At 41.4% G+C, this 15,891-nt stretch overlaps 1 protein-coding gene across 1 annotated transcript; it reads right to left on the bottom strand.

The window, feature by feature from the left end:
• Positions 1-1,927: 1,927 nt before the first annotated feature.
• gdnfa (glial cell derived neurotrophic factor a) lies at positions 1,928-10,128 on the bottom strand. The gene is made up of 3 exons (XM_020629884.3): positions 9,411-10,128; positions 8,249-8,479; positions 1,928-4,984 (listed from the first exon to the last, which is right to left on the bottom strand). The coding sequence occupies exons 2-3, from the start codon at positions 8,451-8,453 to the stop codon at positions 4,425-4,427; spliced, it is 765 nt and encodes a 254-aa protein (XP_020485540.1). The 5' UTR covers positions 8,454-8,479; positions 9,411-10,128; the 3' UTR covers positions 1,928-4,424.
• Between the last annotated feature and the right edge of the window lie 5,763 nt (positions 10,129-15,891).

Genomic DNA, 15,891 nt, shown 5'->3' with positions numbered 1-15,891 from the left:
CTTATTTGGCTTTTTATGGACAACTAGTTTGTAACAACAGAATCTTGAGGTGTGTCGTACATTCTGTTTAAATTAAGAATGTCTACATGCAGGGAGCATGGGGTACAGAGGCTAACTCTGTTACAGCGGCTGTGGGTTCGAATCCGACCCTTGGCTGCATGTCATCCCCTACTCTCTCCTGCCAACATTTCCTGTCTCTCGTCAGCTGTCCTTTCCAATAAAGCCATAAAGACCCCAAAAAATAACTTTAAACAGAATGTCTACATGCATTGCGACACATGTTTTATGGCACTGTTGCATCTGTTCCTCCTTCATTTACTCAGCAACCTAACATTGTTAAGGCATGGAAAGTCTTTTTACTCCATAGCTATCATCTAACTGGTGTTTCTCCTCAGTGACTCACAATGACTGAACTGCAGAGCAATCTCAAATCCTGAGCCAATCACAGTTACAAGCAGACAATCGTATGTCTCTGTGTCCTGGCAAGAGTCCTGTGGTCATAAATATGAGACAAAAAATCCCAGGACAAGAAAAATAGAGGGATTAAACCAGTGAGTGCTGTTTTTAAGGGGAGATCGGCCTCATGTTTGCGAGGCTGACGTCAAGCTCTGCTGGAGGAGAGGCGTTTTTAGCCAGCAGCAGCAGGGGAAGAGTGACTGCTGTTTGATTAAACTGTCACTGCACCACCCTTTCCTCAACCAGTTGGCATGTGGAGGGCAGAAGCTTTGTAACATTCTTACAGTTCCTCTAGTGGCGTCTATCTTTTCCTTTCCATAACGCTACTTTATGGGCTGCTCAAAGCATTAACAAAGTATAAACTCCAATTTTCTTCCAAGATACAATTTCCCAGTTAATGAGAACACCCACAGACCTCATGCTGCCATTCAAACACATTTCCACAGAAAGCAGTCCCAAGGAAAACTTTGTGTTTTCATTCAAACAACTTCTTATCCAAGTAGTAGTCAAAAAATAGTTTAGACCCAAAGATTAAATACAGGCATAAAATCAAATTCAACTTGAAAACATAAACATAAGATCTGGACTCTTGTCTTACATAACAATCTCTGTGATAATTCATATTTTCTTCCTGGTTTTGACCTTTTCATCTCATTTTCTGACAATAAAGAGTTCTTTCTACATTGTCTTACCTCCCTTTCTGTCTGTGGCGCCCTGTCCCAGTTAGTTGGGGTTTGAACACGCACATTTTCAGCAGTTCAGAACTTCAGCGTTCAATTGGATTCTGTGTTTTCTGACCCCATATTTATTCCCTTTTACAATAAGGCTTGTGTATTGTAAACCAAAACAATCATCTGAAAGATGCTAAAATGCCCCATAGAGCTAACAAAGGCTGCAGAGGGTTATCGTCACCTAGGAGTTTGTTACTTTCAGGGGCCCCCTTTTCTTGGTTATGTAATCCATTGTCCATAAATGTAAAATATCAAATTAGTGATAAGAGCAGCTGTCATTATTGGACCTCTGGGCTGCAGAAATATGGCATTATAATATTTAAACTCTTGTGACTTAGTAAAACAAGAAATGGACCATGACGTGGAATTTTCCCAGAAGACATCAACTATACATTGTAAACACACCTTAAGCTCCTGCTTAATGACACACTGTCTGCAGCAGCATTTACATATCTTCTTTGCACAGTGGAAACATTCTTGAGCGCTTTGCTTATAGGTCAGTGGCTCTTTACGGTTAGCTTTGTTTACTGTAGACCCTCGGCTAGTGTTCAGGAATGCAGAACAGGAGGGGACGATGCACTATAGAGGACCATCCCTCAAACCGTCCCCACAATTCTCCATTTAACCCAATTTTTCATCCCTTATTCTACATGATGCTTGTGTAAACATATCCAGGGCAAATTAGCACCATCTGGCACTGGGTGCATTGTCGTACATGGGTAAAACACCAGGAGTCAAGCTCATTTGATAGAAACAAGTTTAATTTTTTAAAAAGTTATAAAATGAATATTGTACAAAAATAAAGTTTGCCTAGAGCTTTGGTTCTGAAACACGAAACAAGTGAGACGAAATGACAGGTTTTTCACAGAGGTGTGAACACAATGAGGAGTGAAAACGACTCCAATCCTTTCTTCAAATGGTAACACTGAGGATTCTTTTGCATCTGGACCTTTTGTTTGATACCTTTTTCATGAAAACCAGAGGACTTCTCAAATGAGAACAAACAGAGAAAAGAGCAAACGTTGATAAAGAGCAGCGGGCTGGTGGTCACAGTTAACATACATTAATGTATGGTATGGTATTGGAGGGTAGCGAGGCCCTTCGAGGCTTCTGGGAAATCTCCTAACGGCACATTGTCATCTGGAAGGGCTTACGCACAAATCAGTTGTTAAAGGGGAAGATGATCCAATTGATGAGGTATGCCTTGATAAAAGCAAGTTTTTTCCCCCTGTCTGTGTACTGTTTGGCCTAAATTCAGCTTTATGCAGTGGATTTGTCCTGTGTGTAGGGGGATTACACAGTAAAGCTGGCTTGCTTGCTGCTGGGTGGGCACAGATACCTTGGTCCCTAATCCGTGCTAACATCAAGACCTACCCGAGGGCTCTCTTTGTTCCACTTAAAAAGCTCAATGCACAGGGTATCAATGGGCACAGCAACATGCTTTTAAAGAGCTTTCTGTTTTCCTGGATGTATATTGTTGTAAAATTTGGGAATATTCTTGGCTGAGCAAGTTATTACACGAGGAGAGCATGTTGAGCCTACCTAGTCGCTTCTGTCTGTTATTCCAAACAATTCCCTTTGTTGTAACGCATCGTTTTCAGATATTTACAAACGAATAGTGATGACAGCCGCTACAGTAGCTAGATCTTCCTTAAACTGCCTCCACCAAAATGCCTTTGCCCACGGGGATATTTGGTTTGGACTCATGTTAGAGGATCACTTTCAAATCCCCTTTCAGGGAGTAAGACCTGTCTGTCAGAGTCGAGACAGAAAACATGCAGTCCCGTGAACTTTAAAGCCTATTGGGACGGTAACCGCTACAAAGCCTTTGCTCAGACTTGGTGCAAGGCCAGATTGAGGTTTCGGATAACGTAATGCTAGTAGGCGGGCATTCTCGCAGCTTCTGTTCTCTGTGACTTAAAAGATGGATCCTCAAAGGCACCTGCAGGTCCTGAGGGAGACCGCCACCTTACTCATGTTCATTTTAATTAAAGAAGTGATAGACAATAAATCTGTTCTGGACAAAGTTTTTGAAAGAATTTTAAAAAAGTCCGAAAATGGAAAGCAGCGATGAGTCTTCTGGTGAACATACATATTTACAATGTTTCATGAGAAGTCTACATCCAGGTGCTGTGAGGAGAGCGCAGTCTGCAGCCCCCTGTCTTAGGGTGGTCAAACTTGCTAAAATGAGGTGAAACGTCTGATAATGAAATCCAGCAATCTGTCCGTCAAAACTGCTCATAAACAACACATCAATTCAGTCAAAAGAAAGCTTGGTTTGTATATTAGGATCCCCTGCAGCTATTCTTCCTGGGGGTCCACATTGGTCCCCTTCTCTGTGTCTCTCCCGAAACCTCCCTTTACTTGGTAGCTAATGCTAATCTGTTGGACTGATGAAACCTAGAAACCCTGGAATCTTCGTGAAGCAAGAAAGCAGTATCAGGATGCGTGGGTGAGTGTTTTACAGTTCTGGGTCAACTTTTCAGACTACGCTTGAGAAAATGCCCCACTTTGGCACCATCCTGGACAGACAAAGCTTGAAATAAATAAGAAAAACAACTGTTTCTTTCATAAAATTGATCAAAATAAATAACAATAAGTTAATTCAATCTTAATAAATATACCTCTTACACACATGTGTATGTCTATATTTTCTATGTATATAAACATATATATATATATATGATCGGGTTTTGTTTAGATGCATTGCACCTTAAAGTCTTTGCTGAGCTCCGGTGTGTTTTTTTTTTTCAGTCATCCCTTGGCTCTAAATGTTTATCTCGACATCCAGACAATGCAGTGGAAGTGATTTAGATGGCAGCTGAAAATACTCCTCGAATCTCTGGTTTGGAGTCATAGGAGCACACGATGGAAAAACAGATGTGCCTGGGAAAAGGACCCCTTGTAGACAAACAAGCCCAACTTTGTCAATTTTCTTCATTCACCTTTTTAGCAGATCTGGAAGTACAACAATAGTTTCTTCTGCAAAATCTTCCACACACCTCGTACATTTCTGCATTTGTCTGATTGCAATCTGCATTACTGAGCTGAGTCAAAAGTAGATGTACAGTATTAGGTTCCTTTAGTAGCCAAATAGAGACAACTCACTCAGTTTTTGAACTTTGATGCCCATTGAAGACAGAGATTTCTGCCTTTTGCAAAATCAGATTGTAAAGGTGATCCTTAGTTTACTGATGCTGGTCATGTCTGTCATTTGATTACATCCATGTGCCTCCCTCAGACACAGCCACACTTCCTGGCAGAATGCTTCTTCAACGTGTGATACACAACATTGTCGTCCAGGAAAGATAAGTCATCGTCGAAAGCAATCGGTCGACAGCAGGTGCGCGAGGGCGTGTCCTTGTTCAGCTTCTTGTTGTGTGTGAGGTTGTTGAGGATTTTGTCATAGTTTGTCTCTGCTTCGGCACAGGGGCCACTGCAGTACCGGAAGATCAGCTCCTCTTTAGTCTGGTAGCCAAGCCCCAAGTCTGTCACGTTGAGGTGAACCTCCTTCAGCAAGCAGCCTCGAGTTTGCACCGATATACTCTCCCTTCCCCTCTCGCTCCGTCCTCCTTTATTGCCTCGACTCCCCCCCCGCCCGCGACCTCGCCTCCTGTCCCCATGTCCTCTCCCTTGTCCTCTCGTGCCTCCTGAGTTTGCTGCTCCCCTCTGTCTCTGCTCCCTCCGTCCCCTGGAGCCCTCTCTGGAATCTGATGATCTTCGGAGTCTGCCAATAGTAGCCTCGATGAAATCCATTACATCATCGAACTGCTCTGGATAGGGACCTGAGATGTCATCTGAAAAAAAACAAAAAACAGACAAAACAGATTCAATTACTTATTCAAACCATAATTTTAACTCAGATATGGACACTAATGAAAAGTATTTTCAAAGGTGACTCCAATGATGTGCTAATCAATGGTTTCATGTTGTGTAAGAATGTAAAAGGCAAATAAATAAAAGTTTAAATATCTCTGTGAAACAAACAAATCCAACATAATAAAACTTAATGACTGGTGTGGAAACATTGCACAACCAAAAACCAAAAACATTTAAGTGATAAATTATCTTTATGATCAAGTTCAAAACCATTCATGTAATGTGAAAATAACATTTTATCTGAACAAAAGATGACATTTCAGGAAATGTGGGTTTTTTTTTGTTGCTTTCTTACAGAGAGATTTAAAAAAAAACGCCTTACCACTCATGACCGTCTGTTAAATATAACGTATACAGTTAGCTTTGCTTAGCACAAAGACTGGAAATGGGGAGGAACCACAAGCCTTTGCTTTTCCAAGTTACAATACCGGGGCTCCAAGGAAAAAAGGTTAAGAACCACTGTTCTAAACGATTTCTTTGACTGCGGAAATTCAAACATGTCAATAACGTGCAGATTTAAATAAGTGCAGTAGGACCAATAAAATTCAAAAATGTAACCCAGATCTGCGACACAAATTTTCAACAAAAGAGCGGTGTACTATGTTGTTGACGTATACTTTCATAGTCAGCCAGCAGCACATGTTCTCATGCTGACACAAACACAGACAATGTCCATAAATACTGACAAACGTGCAGATGAGAAATGGTGCATGCTGATTTATAGATTAGTCCCGGCTGGAGGAATGCATAAAGCGGTCCAGAGTTGCTCATATGGATGTGCAGGTGCCCCGCTCTAACTCCTTCCATGATGGCTGTTGGGGGATGAGATGGAGGTTGAAGGTCAGAGGGTGTTGTCCATTCCATTTTGAGAATTTTGTCATCAAAAGAGGAAGAAGAAAAGTGTGTTCCTCCTTAATGATGGGATGCCGGAAGACTTGATTTTCTTTTTTTATTGAAAGCATAGTGCCTCCATAAAGTTCCAATCATCTTGGAACCTGAGATGTTAAAGGACGTTTCGGGCTGTACAGCTTTAATAACCAGCCTCGCTTTCACACACCTATTGCCTGTATTGATACAGTAGGCGAAGACCAATTACACCACCATTAGGGAGGTTGTTTTTCAGTCATTTAAACCTTTCACGGCTGTAATTTTAGACCTCTAAGACTTCAAAGGCCAAATAAATGGAAATCATATGCTCTGAGTCATTTAGACATTGCGGATTGAAGTCTGCTTGAAACTGAAAACACGCACCAGCACAGCCCTGCACCATCTGCAGTGAGGAGCAACGAGGACTGACTGAAAACCTTGGACCCTCCTGTGTTACATGTTGATTCTATTACGGAGCAACGTCCTTCCCACTTCTACACCCGCAGGTCTGGAAACGCTGGACTGAATCATGAAGACATATTGTTCTGAAATGAATCAATTAGTTCGCCTCTAATCCCCATTACCTGCGTAACTCTGCGTACGTGAGGTTGGATGTGTGCCTCAGTCGTGTGTGTGTGTGTCAAGAATACAGTACGGCAGAGTGTGATGTCTGGCAGGTGGCCTTGTGGTTAACACGGCTTCTCTATTGCGGTGTCACCTATCTCTATCATCTTTTACCTGTTCTTCTTGCTATCTGATCTGCCTGCACTCTCCAGCTGATTGGGCCGCGGTTCATGTATCAGGTGAGCCCGGGCCAATCTGTTTAGACACACCTGCCCTTTGATTTGGACACCTTCTATTGTATGTCTGCTGACAGGAAGGGTGGATACAGTGTGCAGCTGCTGACAGACTAGAGGGCTGGTTGAAAAAGGATTCAAATTGTGCCTTAATGATACGACTAAAGAGACATGTTTTTGTTTAAAAATAATCACCAACCCACAAGCAGCTTTGGACAGAGAAAACTCACTAAATGCTTAAAAAAATATAGCCTACATTGGTTTTCTTTAAGATGGTATTTTGCTGAAATATAAGTCTCCTTTTGAAGCTAATGACTGCAAATTGTAGTTTAACCGACGTGTTTAAGATGATTGGCTTTCACACAGTCATGGTTTCAGTAGATACGGTGGGCGCACCATCAATGGAGAGGTTTTATATCCGTCATTTAAACCTTTCATGGGTGTAATTTCAGTAAATGAAGTCTTAAAAATCACTAAATGCAACAAATAGCATTCGTTTTCTTCCAGATATTTCCTCACTGAAATATCAGTCTCCATGTGCGTTTGATAACTGAATACTTCAGTTTGAAATGTTAAAAAAAAAGCAAGTGTTTCTTTGTGATTATGCTCAAACCTAAATATCCCTCCTCTCTCGGTACTGCGGTGTCTTTTTTACACTATTAGTGCATAGTTAATGGTCTCAGGTTACAAAGCAGATCAGTGATGTCAACTTGGTCCAAACTGAATATGAGGTGGCAGCACAAACATTCGTCCAAATGTTCCATTCCTTATCTAGTTCTTGGCTGCGACTCCTTCGGTGTGAAGATGATACAGTGTCACGTTGATCCAAACAAAATAAATTCCTGCCCACTGTCACTGTTAAAAGGAACATAAACACAGAACTCTCGCTTGGTGCTTCAAACTTTCCGGGCCCTTGCCAGCATCTCTGTCTGCCCCTGGAACTTCTTGTGACCTGGTTCAAACTCGTTTTCTCAGAGACACGCCATGATTTCTGACTTTTGGCAGACGGGTAGAGGTCATAGGTCATTGTGTCACAGAGATGCAGGGGTGAACATAAACAAGGGAGTCTGGAAGGGTGGGGTGGGGGGGTATAGAGCTGTCAATGCCTTTTCCCCTGCTGCTGGCTTGTTTTGACATCAGCATGATGTAACACACAGCAGCCATAAAACACAAATTAAGATCTTCCGCCTGATAACCAGCTTGTCTGAAGAGCTTATCAAGGTAGGCCTCTTCTCTGTTGGCTCAATCCATCCGCTATCACTATACGTGCTGTTTGTCAAGTGTGATAAGTGAAGAAGAGCTTAATATCTAAACATTCAAGCCAGAGTTGCCCTTGAGCTAAATGAACTGCACACCTTTCATCCCAGTTCACATATCACAGTTAATTAAAGATTAAAACATGTTGAATCTCACTTTTTCCCATGTGATTAATTGGTTAGATGCATGTTGGGTAAGAGATTTGTTTTACAAGCAGCATAAGTGACAAGTTGTTTTGTTAAATAACGCTTTGTGCCTTACATTGATCCTCCATAGAGATCTCCTGCAGGTTGTGGTCTTCACCCTGGAACGTAGGCTCTTCCTCCTCCGCGGACAAGGGAACAGGATCACTGTAGCTGCTGGGGAAATAAGTCCTCTTGGCTGGGTATGTGTGTCGGTAGAGAGGCCGTGTAGCAACAGAGCTCAGGAGCAACAAACACGTGGCCAAAACATCCCATAACTTCATCTTAGACTCAGTTCCGATAAGGAAAGCTGCAAACAGAAGAGGATATTTGATTTGATTTGGAATATGGGGATTAAACTAAACTGATCATTAAAAAAAATGTAACAATTAAGAATTTAAATTATATTAATGAGATGAGCACACTTCCAATGTAATGTAGGCCAGCCCTTGTTTAAAATGAAGTCAGCAGTGTGTGAAAGAGTTTAGCCACCCCTGACTCATTCTGTATTAATAACTGTATGTCATCATCTCAAGAGGCTGATTTGATCCTCACTTTGTCTCCGTCTCAAAGAAGTGTTGGCTGTAAATATAAACATCATAGTAAACGGCTCAAATTCCTCATATATTAATCACAGTGAAAAATGACCCTATAAAGTAAAGATGCCCAGAAAAACAAAATTAAAACCGAAAAATCCTTGAGAAATGTATGCGTAAATTCGTGCGTAAAAGTACCGTTTTTAATATTAAAAGCATCGGCTTTAACCCTTGCACATGTGTAGTCTTCACAGTCGTCCAGACCCACTGGGATTATAAAATAATACATTCATGATGTTGTACTATCAGTCAGGCTGCTCGTAATGAGGCACGGAGGGTGCGCCTCTTACAAAAATGCGCTGCTTAAAGCACGCACCAAAGCGTGTTGGCACCGATAGCCTAAATAATGGTGTGAGTTGGCCAGATGGCAATCCCCAAAGCTTACGTGACTCCGTCTAATGGCATGTTGAGTCTGCAGTAAACCTAAAGAGATACGCGTGGATAAATACTGGCCTTAAACATGCTATGCGAAAGTCCTGACAAGTATGTGTAAACGTGCTGTATGATACATTTATGTTCCCGCTGATATGCTAATTAAACAACAATGTCTTAATTGGGGTTTTTGTGCCCTTTAAGCAAATCATTTGAGGACATAGAATATTCAACTTTCACTTTCAGATGATAAAATTACTATGCATCACTTACCTTAAATATGGCCCATGCAGACCTGAAACTCGCTTGGCTGTTGGTGATAAAATGCAAACAGAAAACGCGACTCATTGAGTGTCCAAAGCTGAATCAGCTGCTTGAATCGTGCGTACAGCCACCCTCAAAAAATTCCCTCAAAACGAGTTCGTATTTTGTTTTGTGTCCCGGTAGGAAAAAGCTGAAATATCGCACCAGTTTGTCTTTCATACTCCGATCTAGTGCACCAACCAAACCATGCGTCTCCCCACACTTTGGAGTCCAAAGGTAGGTGTTGAAGAGAAGCGGACCAAGTGCCACTGCGCCTCACGGGGTACAGTTGCAGTCGCTGATTAATTGGATGCTACGTTTCCACGTTGGAAATCCGAGAAAGTTCCACCATCTCCGACTGAAAGGAGTCCAATGAAGACATCAGCGTCTCCGAGGCGCAAAGAGTGCACAATATCTGTCTCCCAGAGTGCATGAAGCGCTCGTCTGCCTCTTGAGAAAACACTTCAATCGTTGCTTAATCCAGAAATGCGTCAAACGCTCATAATCGCCAACATCTGACAATAACTCGACATGGTAAACAACTCATATGAGTGTGTTGTGTCTCCATTTTCTCCTGGTCAGATAAAGTCTATGTAGCTCGATGAGTTTCCTTACGCGCTGTCCTCATACTGGGACTGAATCCGGACAGATGTCTGCGCATAACACCGCAGCGGGCGCAGAGGGCAGTTTGGAGAGATTTATAGTTCAGTGCGCTCTGACGTTTGGGGCAGTTGGTGCCCGCCCCTCTTTATACCCCTGCAGGAGCAAACAGTGAGGAACAGAGGGTCGGCATATCTCTCCAAACCAACCCCTGGAGCCCACGTTTGGAGCAGCGCAGTTTTCAGATGTCTTGGGGATTATGTCACACATCCTGATGTCCTCGGATTAGATTTCAGTATGCGGAATGCGATTTGGAGATGTTCTGTTGCGATGCATGTTACCAACCTGATCTGCGCGCTCATGCGCAACAGTGTCAGGTTCCGTCTGTTGGCTACCCAATCTCAGATTTAAGAGTCCCACTTTACTTGCTATTTACTAGAACATATTTGTAAATATCCATGGGGAGCATTTAGGGCACAGTGGACACTTTGATAGGCTGTGTCAGCCAATGTAGACACGTGCGATTTATTCCTCTCCAAATTGACAACATAAATGTGTAACTCATACACACCTCGAAGCATCTGCTCATTCAATAAGCATTTTCTTGTCAAGGTGAGCCCGGGGCAACACCACACACACCACAAAAGAAGGAACTAACTAAACCGTGGCACCTGAGAAAGCCTTTCCATCACCCCTCATGATTTACACCCACCTTTCATCTCCTGCACAACTGAATTCCACAAGTAAACCAGCCCTTTCACAATTAAACTCATGTTGTGTTCATGTGCCAGAAGAGACCAGCTCCTTCCAACAACTAAACACTTGCCTTTCCAGGAAGCGTTCTGGTTTTAATTTAACACGTTTAAATGCTGCTAAAGATGGCTGTACAATAAAAGAACTGAAATCCCAGCACTGACACGTTAAATCCACCCTGACTTATCTGTTATTCAGAGGTTTTAAGGCTGATGTTTGTTTGCTCATGGGCTGAAATGTCTTGTCAATACATGTTTTTCTTCCAAGCATTTATGTGCGCCCTGCCCTTACTTTTAAGTATCTGCATGCTACTGAGCCAAGTCGTCATTGTATAGATTCCTTTCAGTCATGTTCTCACATGGTTTCTTTGCATTAAGCTCAATAAGCTGACAGCTTCTAATGCCGTGTTTGACATGAGGGAATCCTTTAACTTAATGGTAATATGTTCCAGATCCAGACATTAGTTACATTTAATGATGTCCACACTTACAGGATAACATATTTATCTTGTGATTTTGAAATGTGACCTGGATGTACAGTATATGAGCTGTTCTGTCATGACTGAAAGTGAGCCCAGTTCCTGTGATTTAGGTGTTACAGTGATCCTTTACATCAGCAGTCATAACTCTCTCTGCCTTCTAGGTCAGGGTAAGTAAACAACATCACTTCTTACACATCTGAAATATATGAAAAAACAAATCAAATAAAGAGATTTCTTTAAAGGTTCCACACAGGAACATTGAACTGTTTTATGGGTCTCTGCTATGTTTTTCCGCTGGGAAAGTCTGGCTCCCATTCACACTGAACAGGAACAAGCAGGTAAAAGAGAATTAATGAAAGGAAATCACACTTCTGTAAACAAACTCAAATGCATGAATGTAATGTGAACTGTCACACATTCCATTAGAATAAAAAAAAAAAAAAGATTGAGTCATCAGAAGGCAGAGTGAGTGTTTTCAGACTTCTGTGGGATTTCTTGAAGGTTATTTAAAGTTCAGAAGTGTCAGAGAAGTTAGAGCAGAGAAATCTAAAACTGTTCTGTCTACTGGTTCTTCTGATTTTTACACTCACTATTACTGTACATGTTGGGTTTGGATGAGGGAATCACTAGCCGTTTAGAATAACGTTTTTATTATTTTCTAACAAGCTCTCTGTCTAAGGCCTATTATGTATAGAAAAAAAAGATCAGTAAAATACAAGACGTGTTTTTATGCAAAGCTATATCACATGCATTATAAACGACACTGTGTGTGCGTCTGTGCATATCGGCTCCAAAGTTCGTCATGTTTTCCAAAGTAACAGGGTGTCACTCTTGAAACAAAAAACAATCCAAATATCAAAGGGCTTGGACTTTCTCACCACAAGAACTTCTTCAACTACATTGCCACCGTTTTTCTCTCCTTCCTCAGAGTCAAGTTTTCTAACCTCAAAATCCAGTCCTTAATCAAAATGATACCAATGATTCAGAGCTCGGCTGATGGTCAGCTGAGGCTTAATCATTGGACAAATGGTATGAATGCATGGCCTGTAAATCATGGACTCAAACTGACTGGACACATCTTTGTATGATCAGTGCATTAACATTGCAATATATATATAAAAAAACATCTCTTTAGGTAGTTTGTGTGTTCATGTGTTTATAGTGCATGTACGTATGGCCATGACAACTACGGAATTATCAGTGCAGTCCTGTTCTGAAATATGGATGTGAAGATCAAATATATTTAAGTGTTGAAAATGAATATTACAGCATTTTATATTCAGTTTGTACATTTAAAAAGCACAAGTATATTTATGAGACACACACACGCATGCACACACACACACACACACACACACACACACACACATACATATATACAGTATATATTCATTGATGTGGTTGAGGTTATACTAACACTGCACTCTAAAACCAACATTATATTGCATGAACTGTATTTCAAACACATTTTAATTCTATCATTAAATGTATTTTTTTTAATCTATTATTATCAATGACATAATTAATACAACATGTTTAATATGACATCGGTGTGGCTTGACAGAACTGCTGGACCTTTTAAACTTTGTGACATTTCAAAGATCAAAGGAGTGAAAATAATCCCAGAGTTATTAGTGATAGTTCTAACTAGATCCCTTATCATGTTAGCCTTAACTTGTTCCCAACACCTCCGGCTGAATCCATTAAGTCTACATGGTGTTGAAAGAAAGTTGCATAATGAACACGCATCGTCCATGTTTCCTCCTCATGTGACAATATACCATTGTTTGCTTGGATGCATTTAATACATTTTAGAACGACCGGATAACAGCTGCAGATTGTATATAGGCGACACTTTGACACGTCACCACATATGACATGTCAGACTTGGACACAGTCACTCAGAGATATGACACACAGAGGCTGTATTGTTTATTGATATGTGCAGCAGAGGGTTCCTCTGTGACCCTCCTCTGTCTCATACAGGCAGAGTGGAGGAGATAATGGTCACCCAAAATAGACCCATCGCACAGACTCGGTTTTTATATGTGAGCGTTGCACAGTCCGACAGCGAGAGTAGGGTCATAAGTCTCCTGAGCTGAATGCTTGAGTGACTATAATAAATATTAATTTGTTTGGAGGAGAAACATGAGTAAGCTGAACGAATCAGCACCACATGGGGTGTGAGGAAGAGACGCGTCACTCACAGAGAAGAGCCCTCTTTCATTATTTGTGTCACTGATGGGACCATCACCTCAATTTTTGATGTCGAGCCTCCTCAGAGAGCTGACAGGCTCGCAGATGGAGAAAAAATACGACTCCACACAGAGTTTATATGAAGACATAACCACAAACAATCCACATTACTGCAGCTGCTTCAGTTTAACATGAAATTGTAAAAAATAATGCAAAACAAATGTCCCACATGGCTGATTAGTTTGTCTTCCATCTTCTTGTGCGTATTGTATCCCTCGATTATTACTTGTTTGTCTTAAATCGTCGTGTTTCAGGTCACAGGGAAACGACAAACAACCTGTTCATGGTTATGTTCATGTGTTTACCACTGAGTCTATGAGTCAGTGTTGCATGTAATGTGCAATAAAATATAGGCATCTGTGGGCTTGTTTAACATGTGTCATTCTAACAACATAAAGTCTCCTTTGAGGATTTAAAGATCTCAACACACAATGCACGACTCCCTCAGGAAGACCATGCAATAAATAAAACTGCTTTGAGAGTGGAAAAAAACAAGTGACATTTTATTTTTACAGCATTATTGTGGCTTGGAAGAGAAACTGTTTGCGATCCTGATTTTAAAAGTTACAGCTGCAGGCTGTGTTACCCATTAATACAAAAAAAATCATGCTACATAAAAGGTTGAGACTATCTTATCATATCAGCTTCCTGAAGACTTGAGGGCAGGGAGAGAGAAAGTGGGGAATGACATGTGGCAAAGACAGGTCGAAATTCAAACCCGGGCTGCCCGCTTGGAGAGCTACATCCTCTGTTCATGGGGCGCGCGCACTAACCACTACCAGCGCCCCAGGAAATGTAAAATGTTTTATTCTAACTCATGCGTGGATTGTGGTTTTATTGATTTTCTGTTTATGTCTGAGTACAGTATGAAAAGTGCTACAAAAAGAACAAGAATTCTAAAATTCTTAAATTTGTACAGTGAGGCTTTCAAATTGAGTTCTGGTGTAACTTCCGAATATTTTCCTAGAAAAAAAAAACACAACTCTTAAAAAAATATACATAAAGCATAAGAATAGATGGAGATAGGCAGGAGACGATGCTGACACCATTCAGCTGTGGCAGACTGATAAGTGGGTCGGCAGGCACAGTTCAGGTTGTTTGTTCTGCTGTCGGACATCTTCTGCTTTCACTCTCCGGCCAAAACATGACCGAGTGAGCAACATTTGAAATACATGAGCAACATTTGAAATACAATACATAGTTTGGCTGCAGATCAGCTGGATCCTTACATGCCTACAGCATGGCAAGGTTATATTTGGATACTTTCACAAGAACAATACATCATCACATGTGCATTTCAGAATAGTTGTGCTCTTCAATTAAGCATAAAAACTGTGAAACAACAAAGAAACATATCCAGCATCTTAACGATCATAAATTGAGTCAAATACCAGCAAAGTATGTCTTTTCAGAATTCTCTTATCGGGATTACGATACAATTGCAAACAATTGCACAGCCCTGCTTCAAACTTTTGTCTTCATGTAATATTTAGCTCTCGGACTGTATAACTGTTGTTGCGTCCACCCTATGCACAGCAGCTCTCATACCTCCACTGCTGTTGGCTTTAACGCCAGTCCTGATGCTAGCCAATCATTCTGTATTCTGCTTGTGTTTGTGTGCCAGAGTGATCTCAGCTGTCAGCAGGGACAGAGCCCCGGATCACCCTTTGGCACCGAGAGCGAGGGACAGAGGGCAGGTAGTGAGGCTGCACTGCTTTCAGCTGATCCATTAGGACATGCTACTATTCAGATATGGCAAACCGCCAGATGCCAAGCCATTGTGGCATTCGATGCAGTATTTCCATCTGTTTCAGTCAGTGCTCAGACATTTATGAGTATTTGTTGGCATCTTTCGCGCATGTATGCGTGCAAAAATATTTGCGTGTGTGTGTGTGTGTGTGTGTGTGTGTGTGTGTGTGTGTGTGTGTGTGTGTGTGTGTGGGGGGGGGGGGGACTGTGCGCGTATGCCAGTGTGTGTAAATGAGATCACTTGGTACTATCAAAGTGCAGGCAGGACTATGACACTGTTATAAATAGAAGGGAGGAAGTAAGGAAGGTTAAATCTCTTAGACACAGTTACTAAATGTGTAAAGGGGTGCCATTTAAAAACACACGTCCCTTTTAAAGATCCATTTCACAATTTGAATGTAATGACATGATGTACAGTTTGTTGTTCTTTTACAAAATACAGTGACAATATGTCTATGTATGGGTCATTGCTACATTAAGTTGTAGCCCGTCATTACATGGCCATAGGCTGCTACAGCTGCAGGCGGTGTGAACAGCTTATTATTAGCCAAGGGTGAATTATCACTTTTGTATTCAAATGGGAATACAGTTAGCGCTCTCCCACAGACCAGT

Source organism: Labrus bergylta, chromosome 17 (assembly GCF_963930695.1).
Source record: "Labrus bergylta chromosome 17, fLabBer1.1, whole genome shotgun sequence".
In the NCBI taxonomy this organism is placed as follows: Eukaryota; Metazoa; Chordata; class Actinopteri; order Labriformes; family Labridae; genus Labrus; species Labrus bergylta.
The sequence above is the reverse complement of the archived record's forward strand: the minus strand, read 5'-3'. Positions and strand labels throughout refer to the sequence as shown.

What these genes read in the sequence shown, in the direction of transcription:
- gdnfa (XM_020629884.3), bottom strand. Translation starts at nt 8,453, where the DNA reads ATGAAGTTATGGGATGTTTTGGCCACGTGTTTGTTGCTCCTGAGCTCT. An exon ending in GATCTCTATGGAGGATCAAT is followed by an intron (nt 4,985 to 8,248) that starts GTAAGGCACAAA and finishes GTTTTTTTTCAG; the next exon opens with ATGACATCTCAGGTCCCTAT.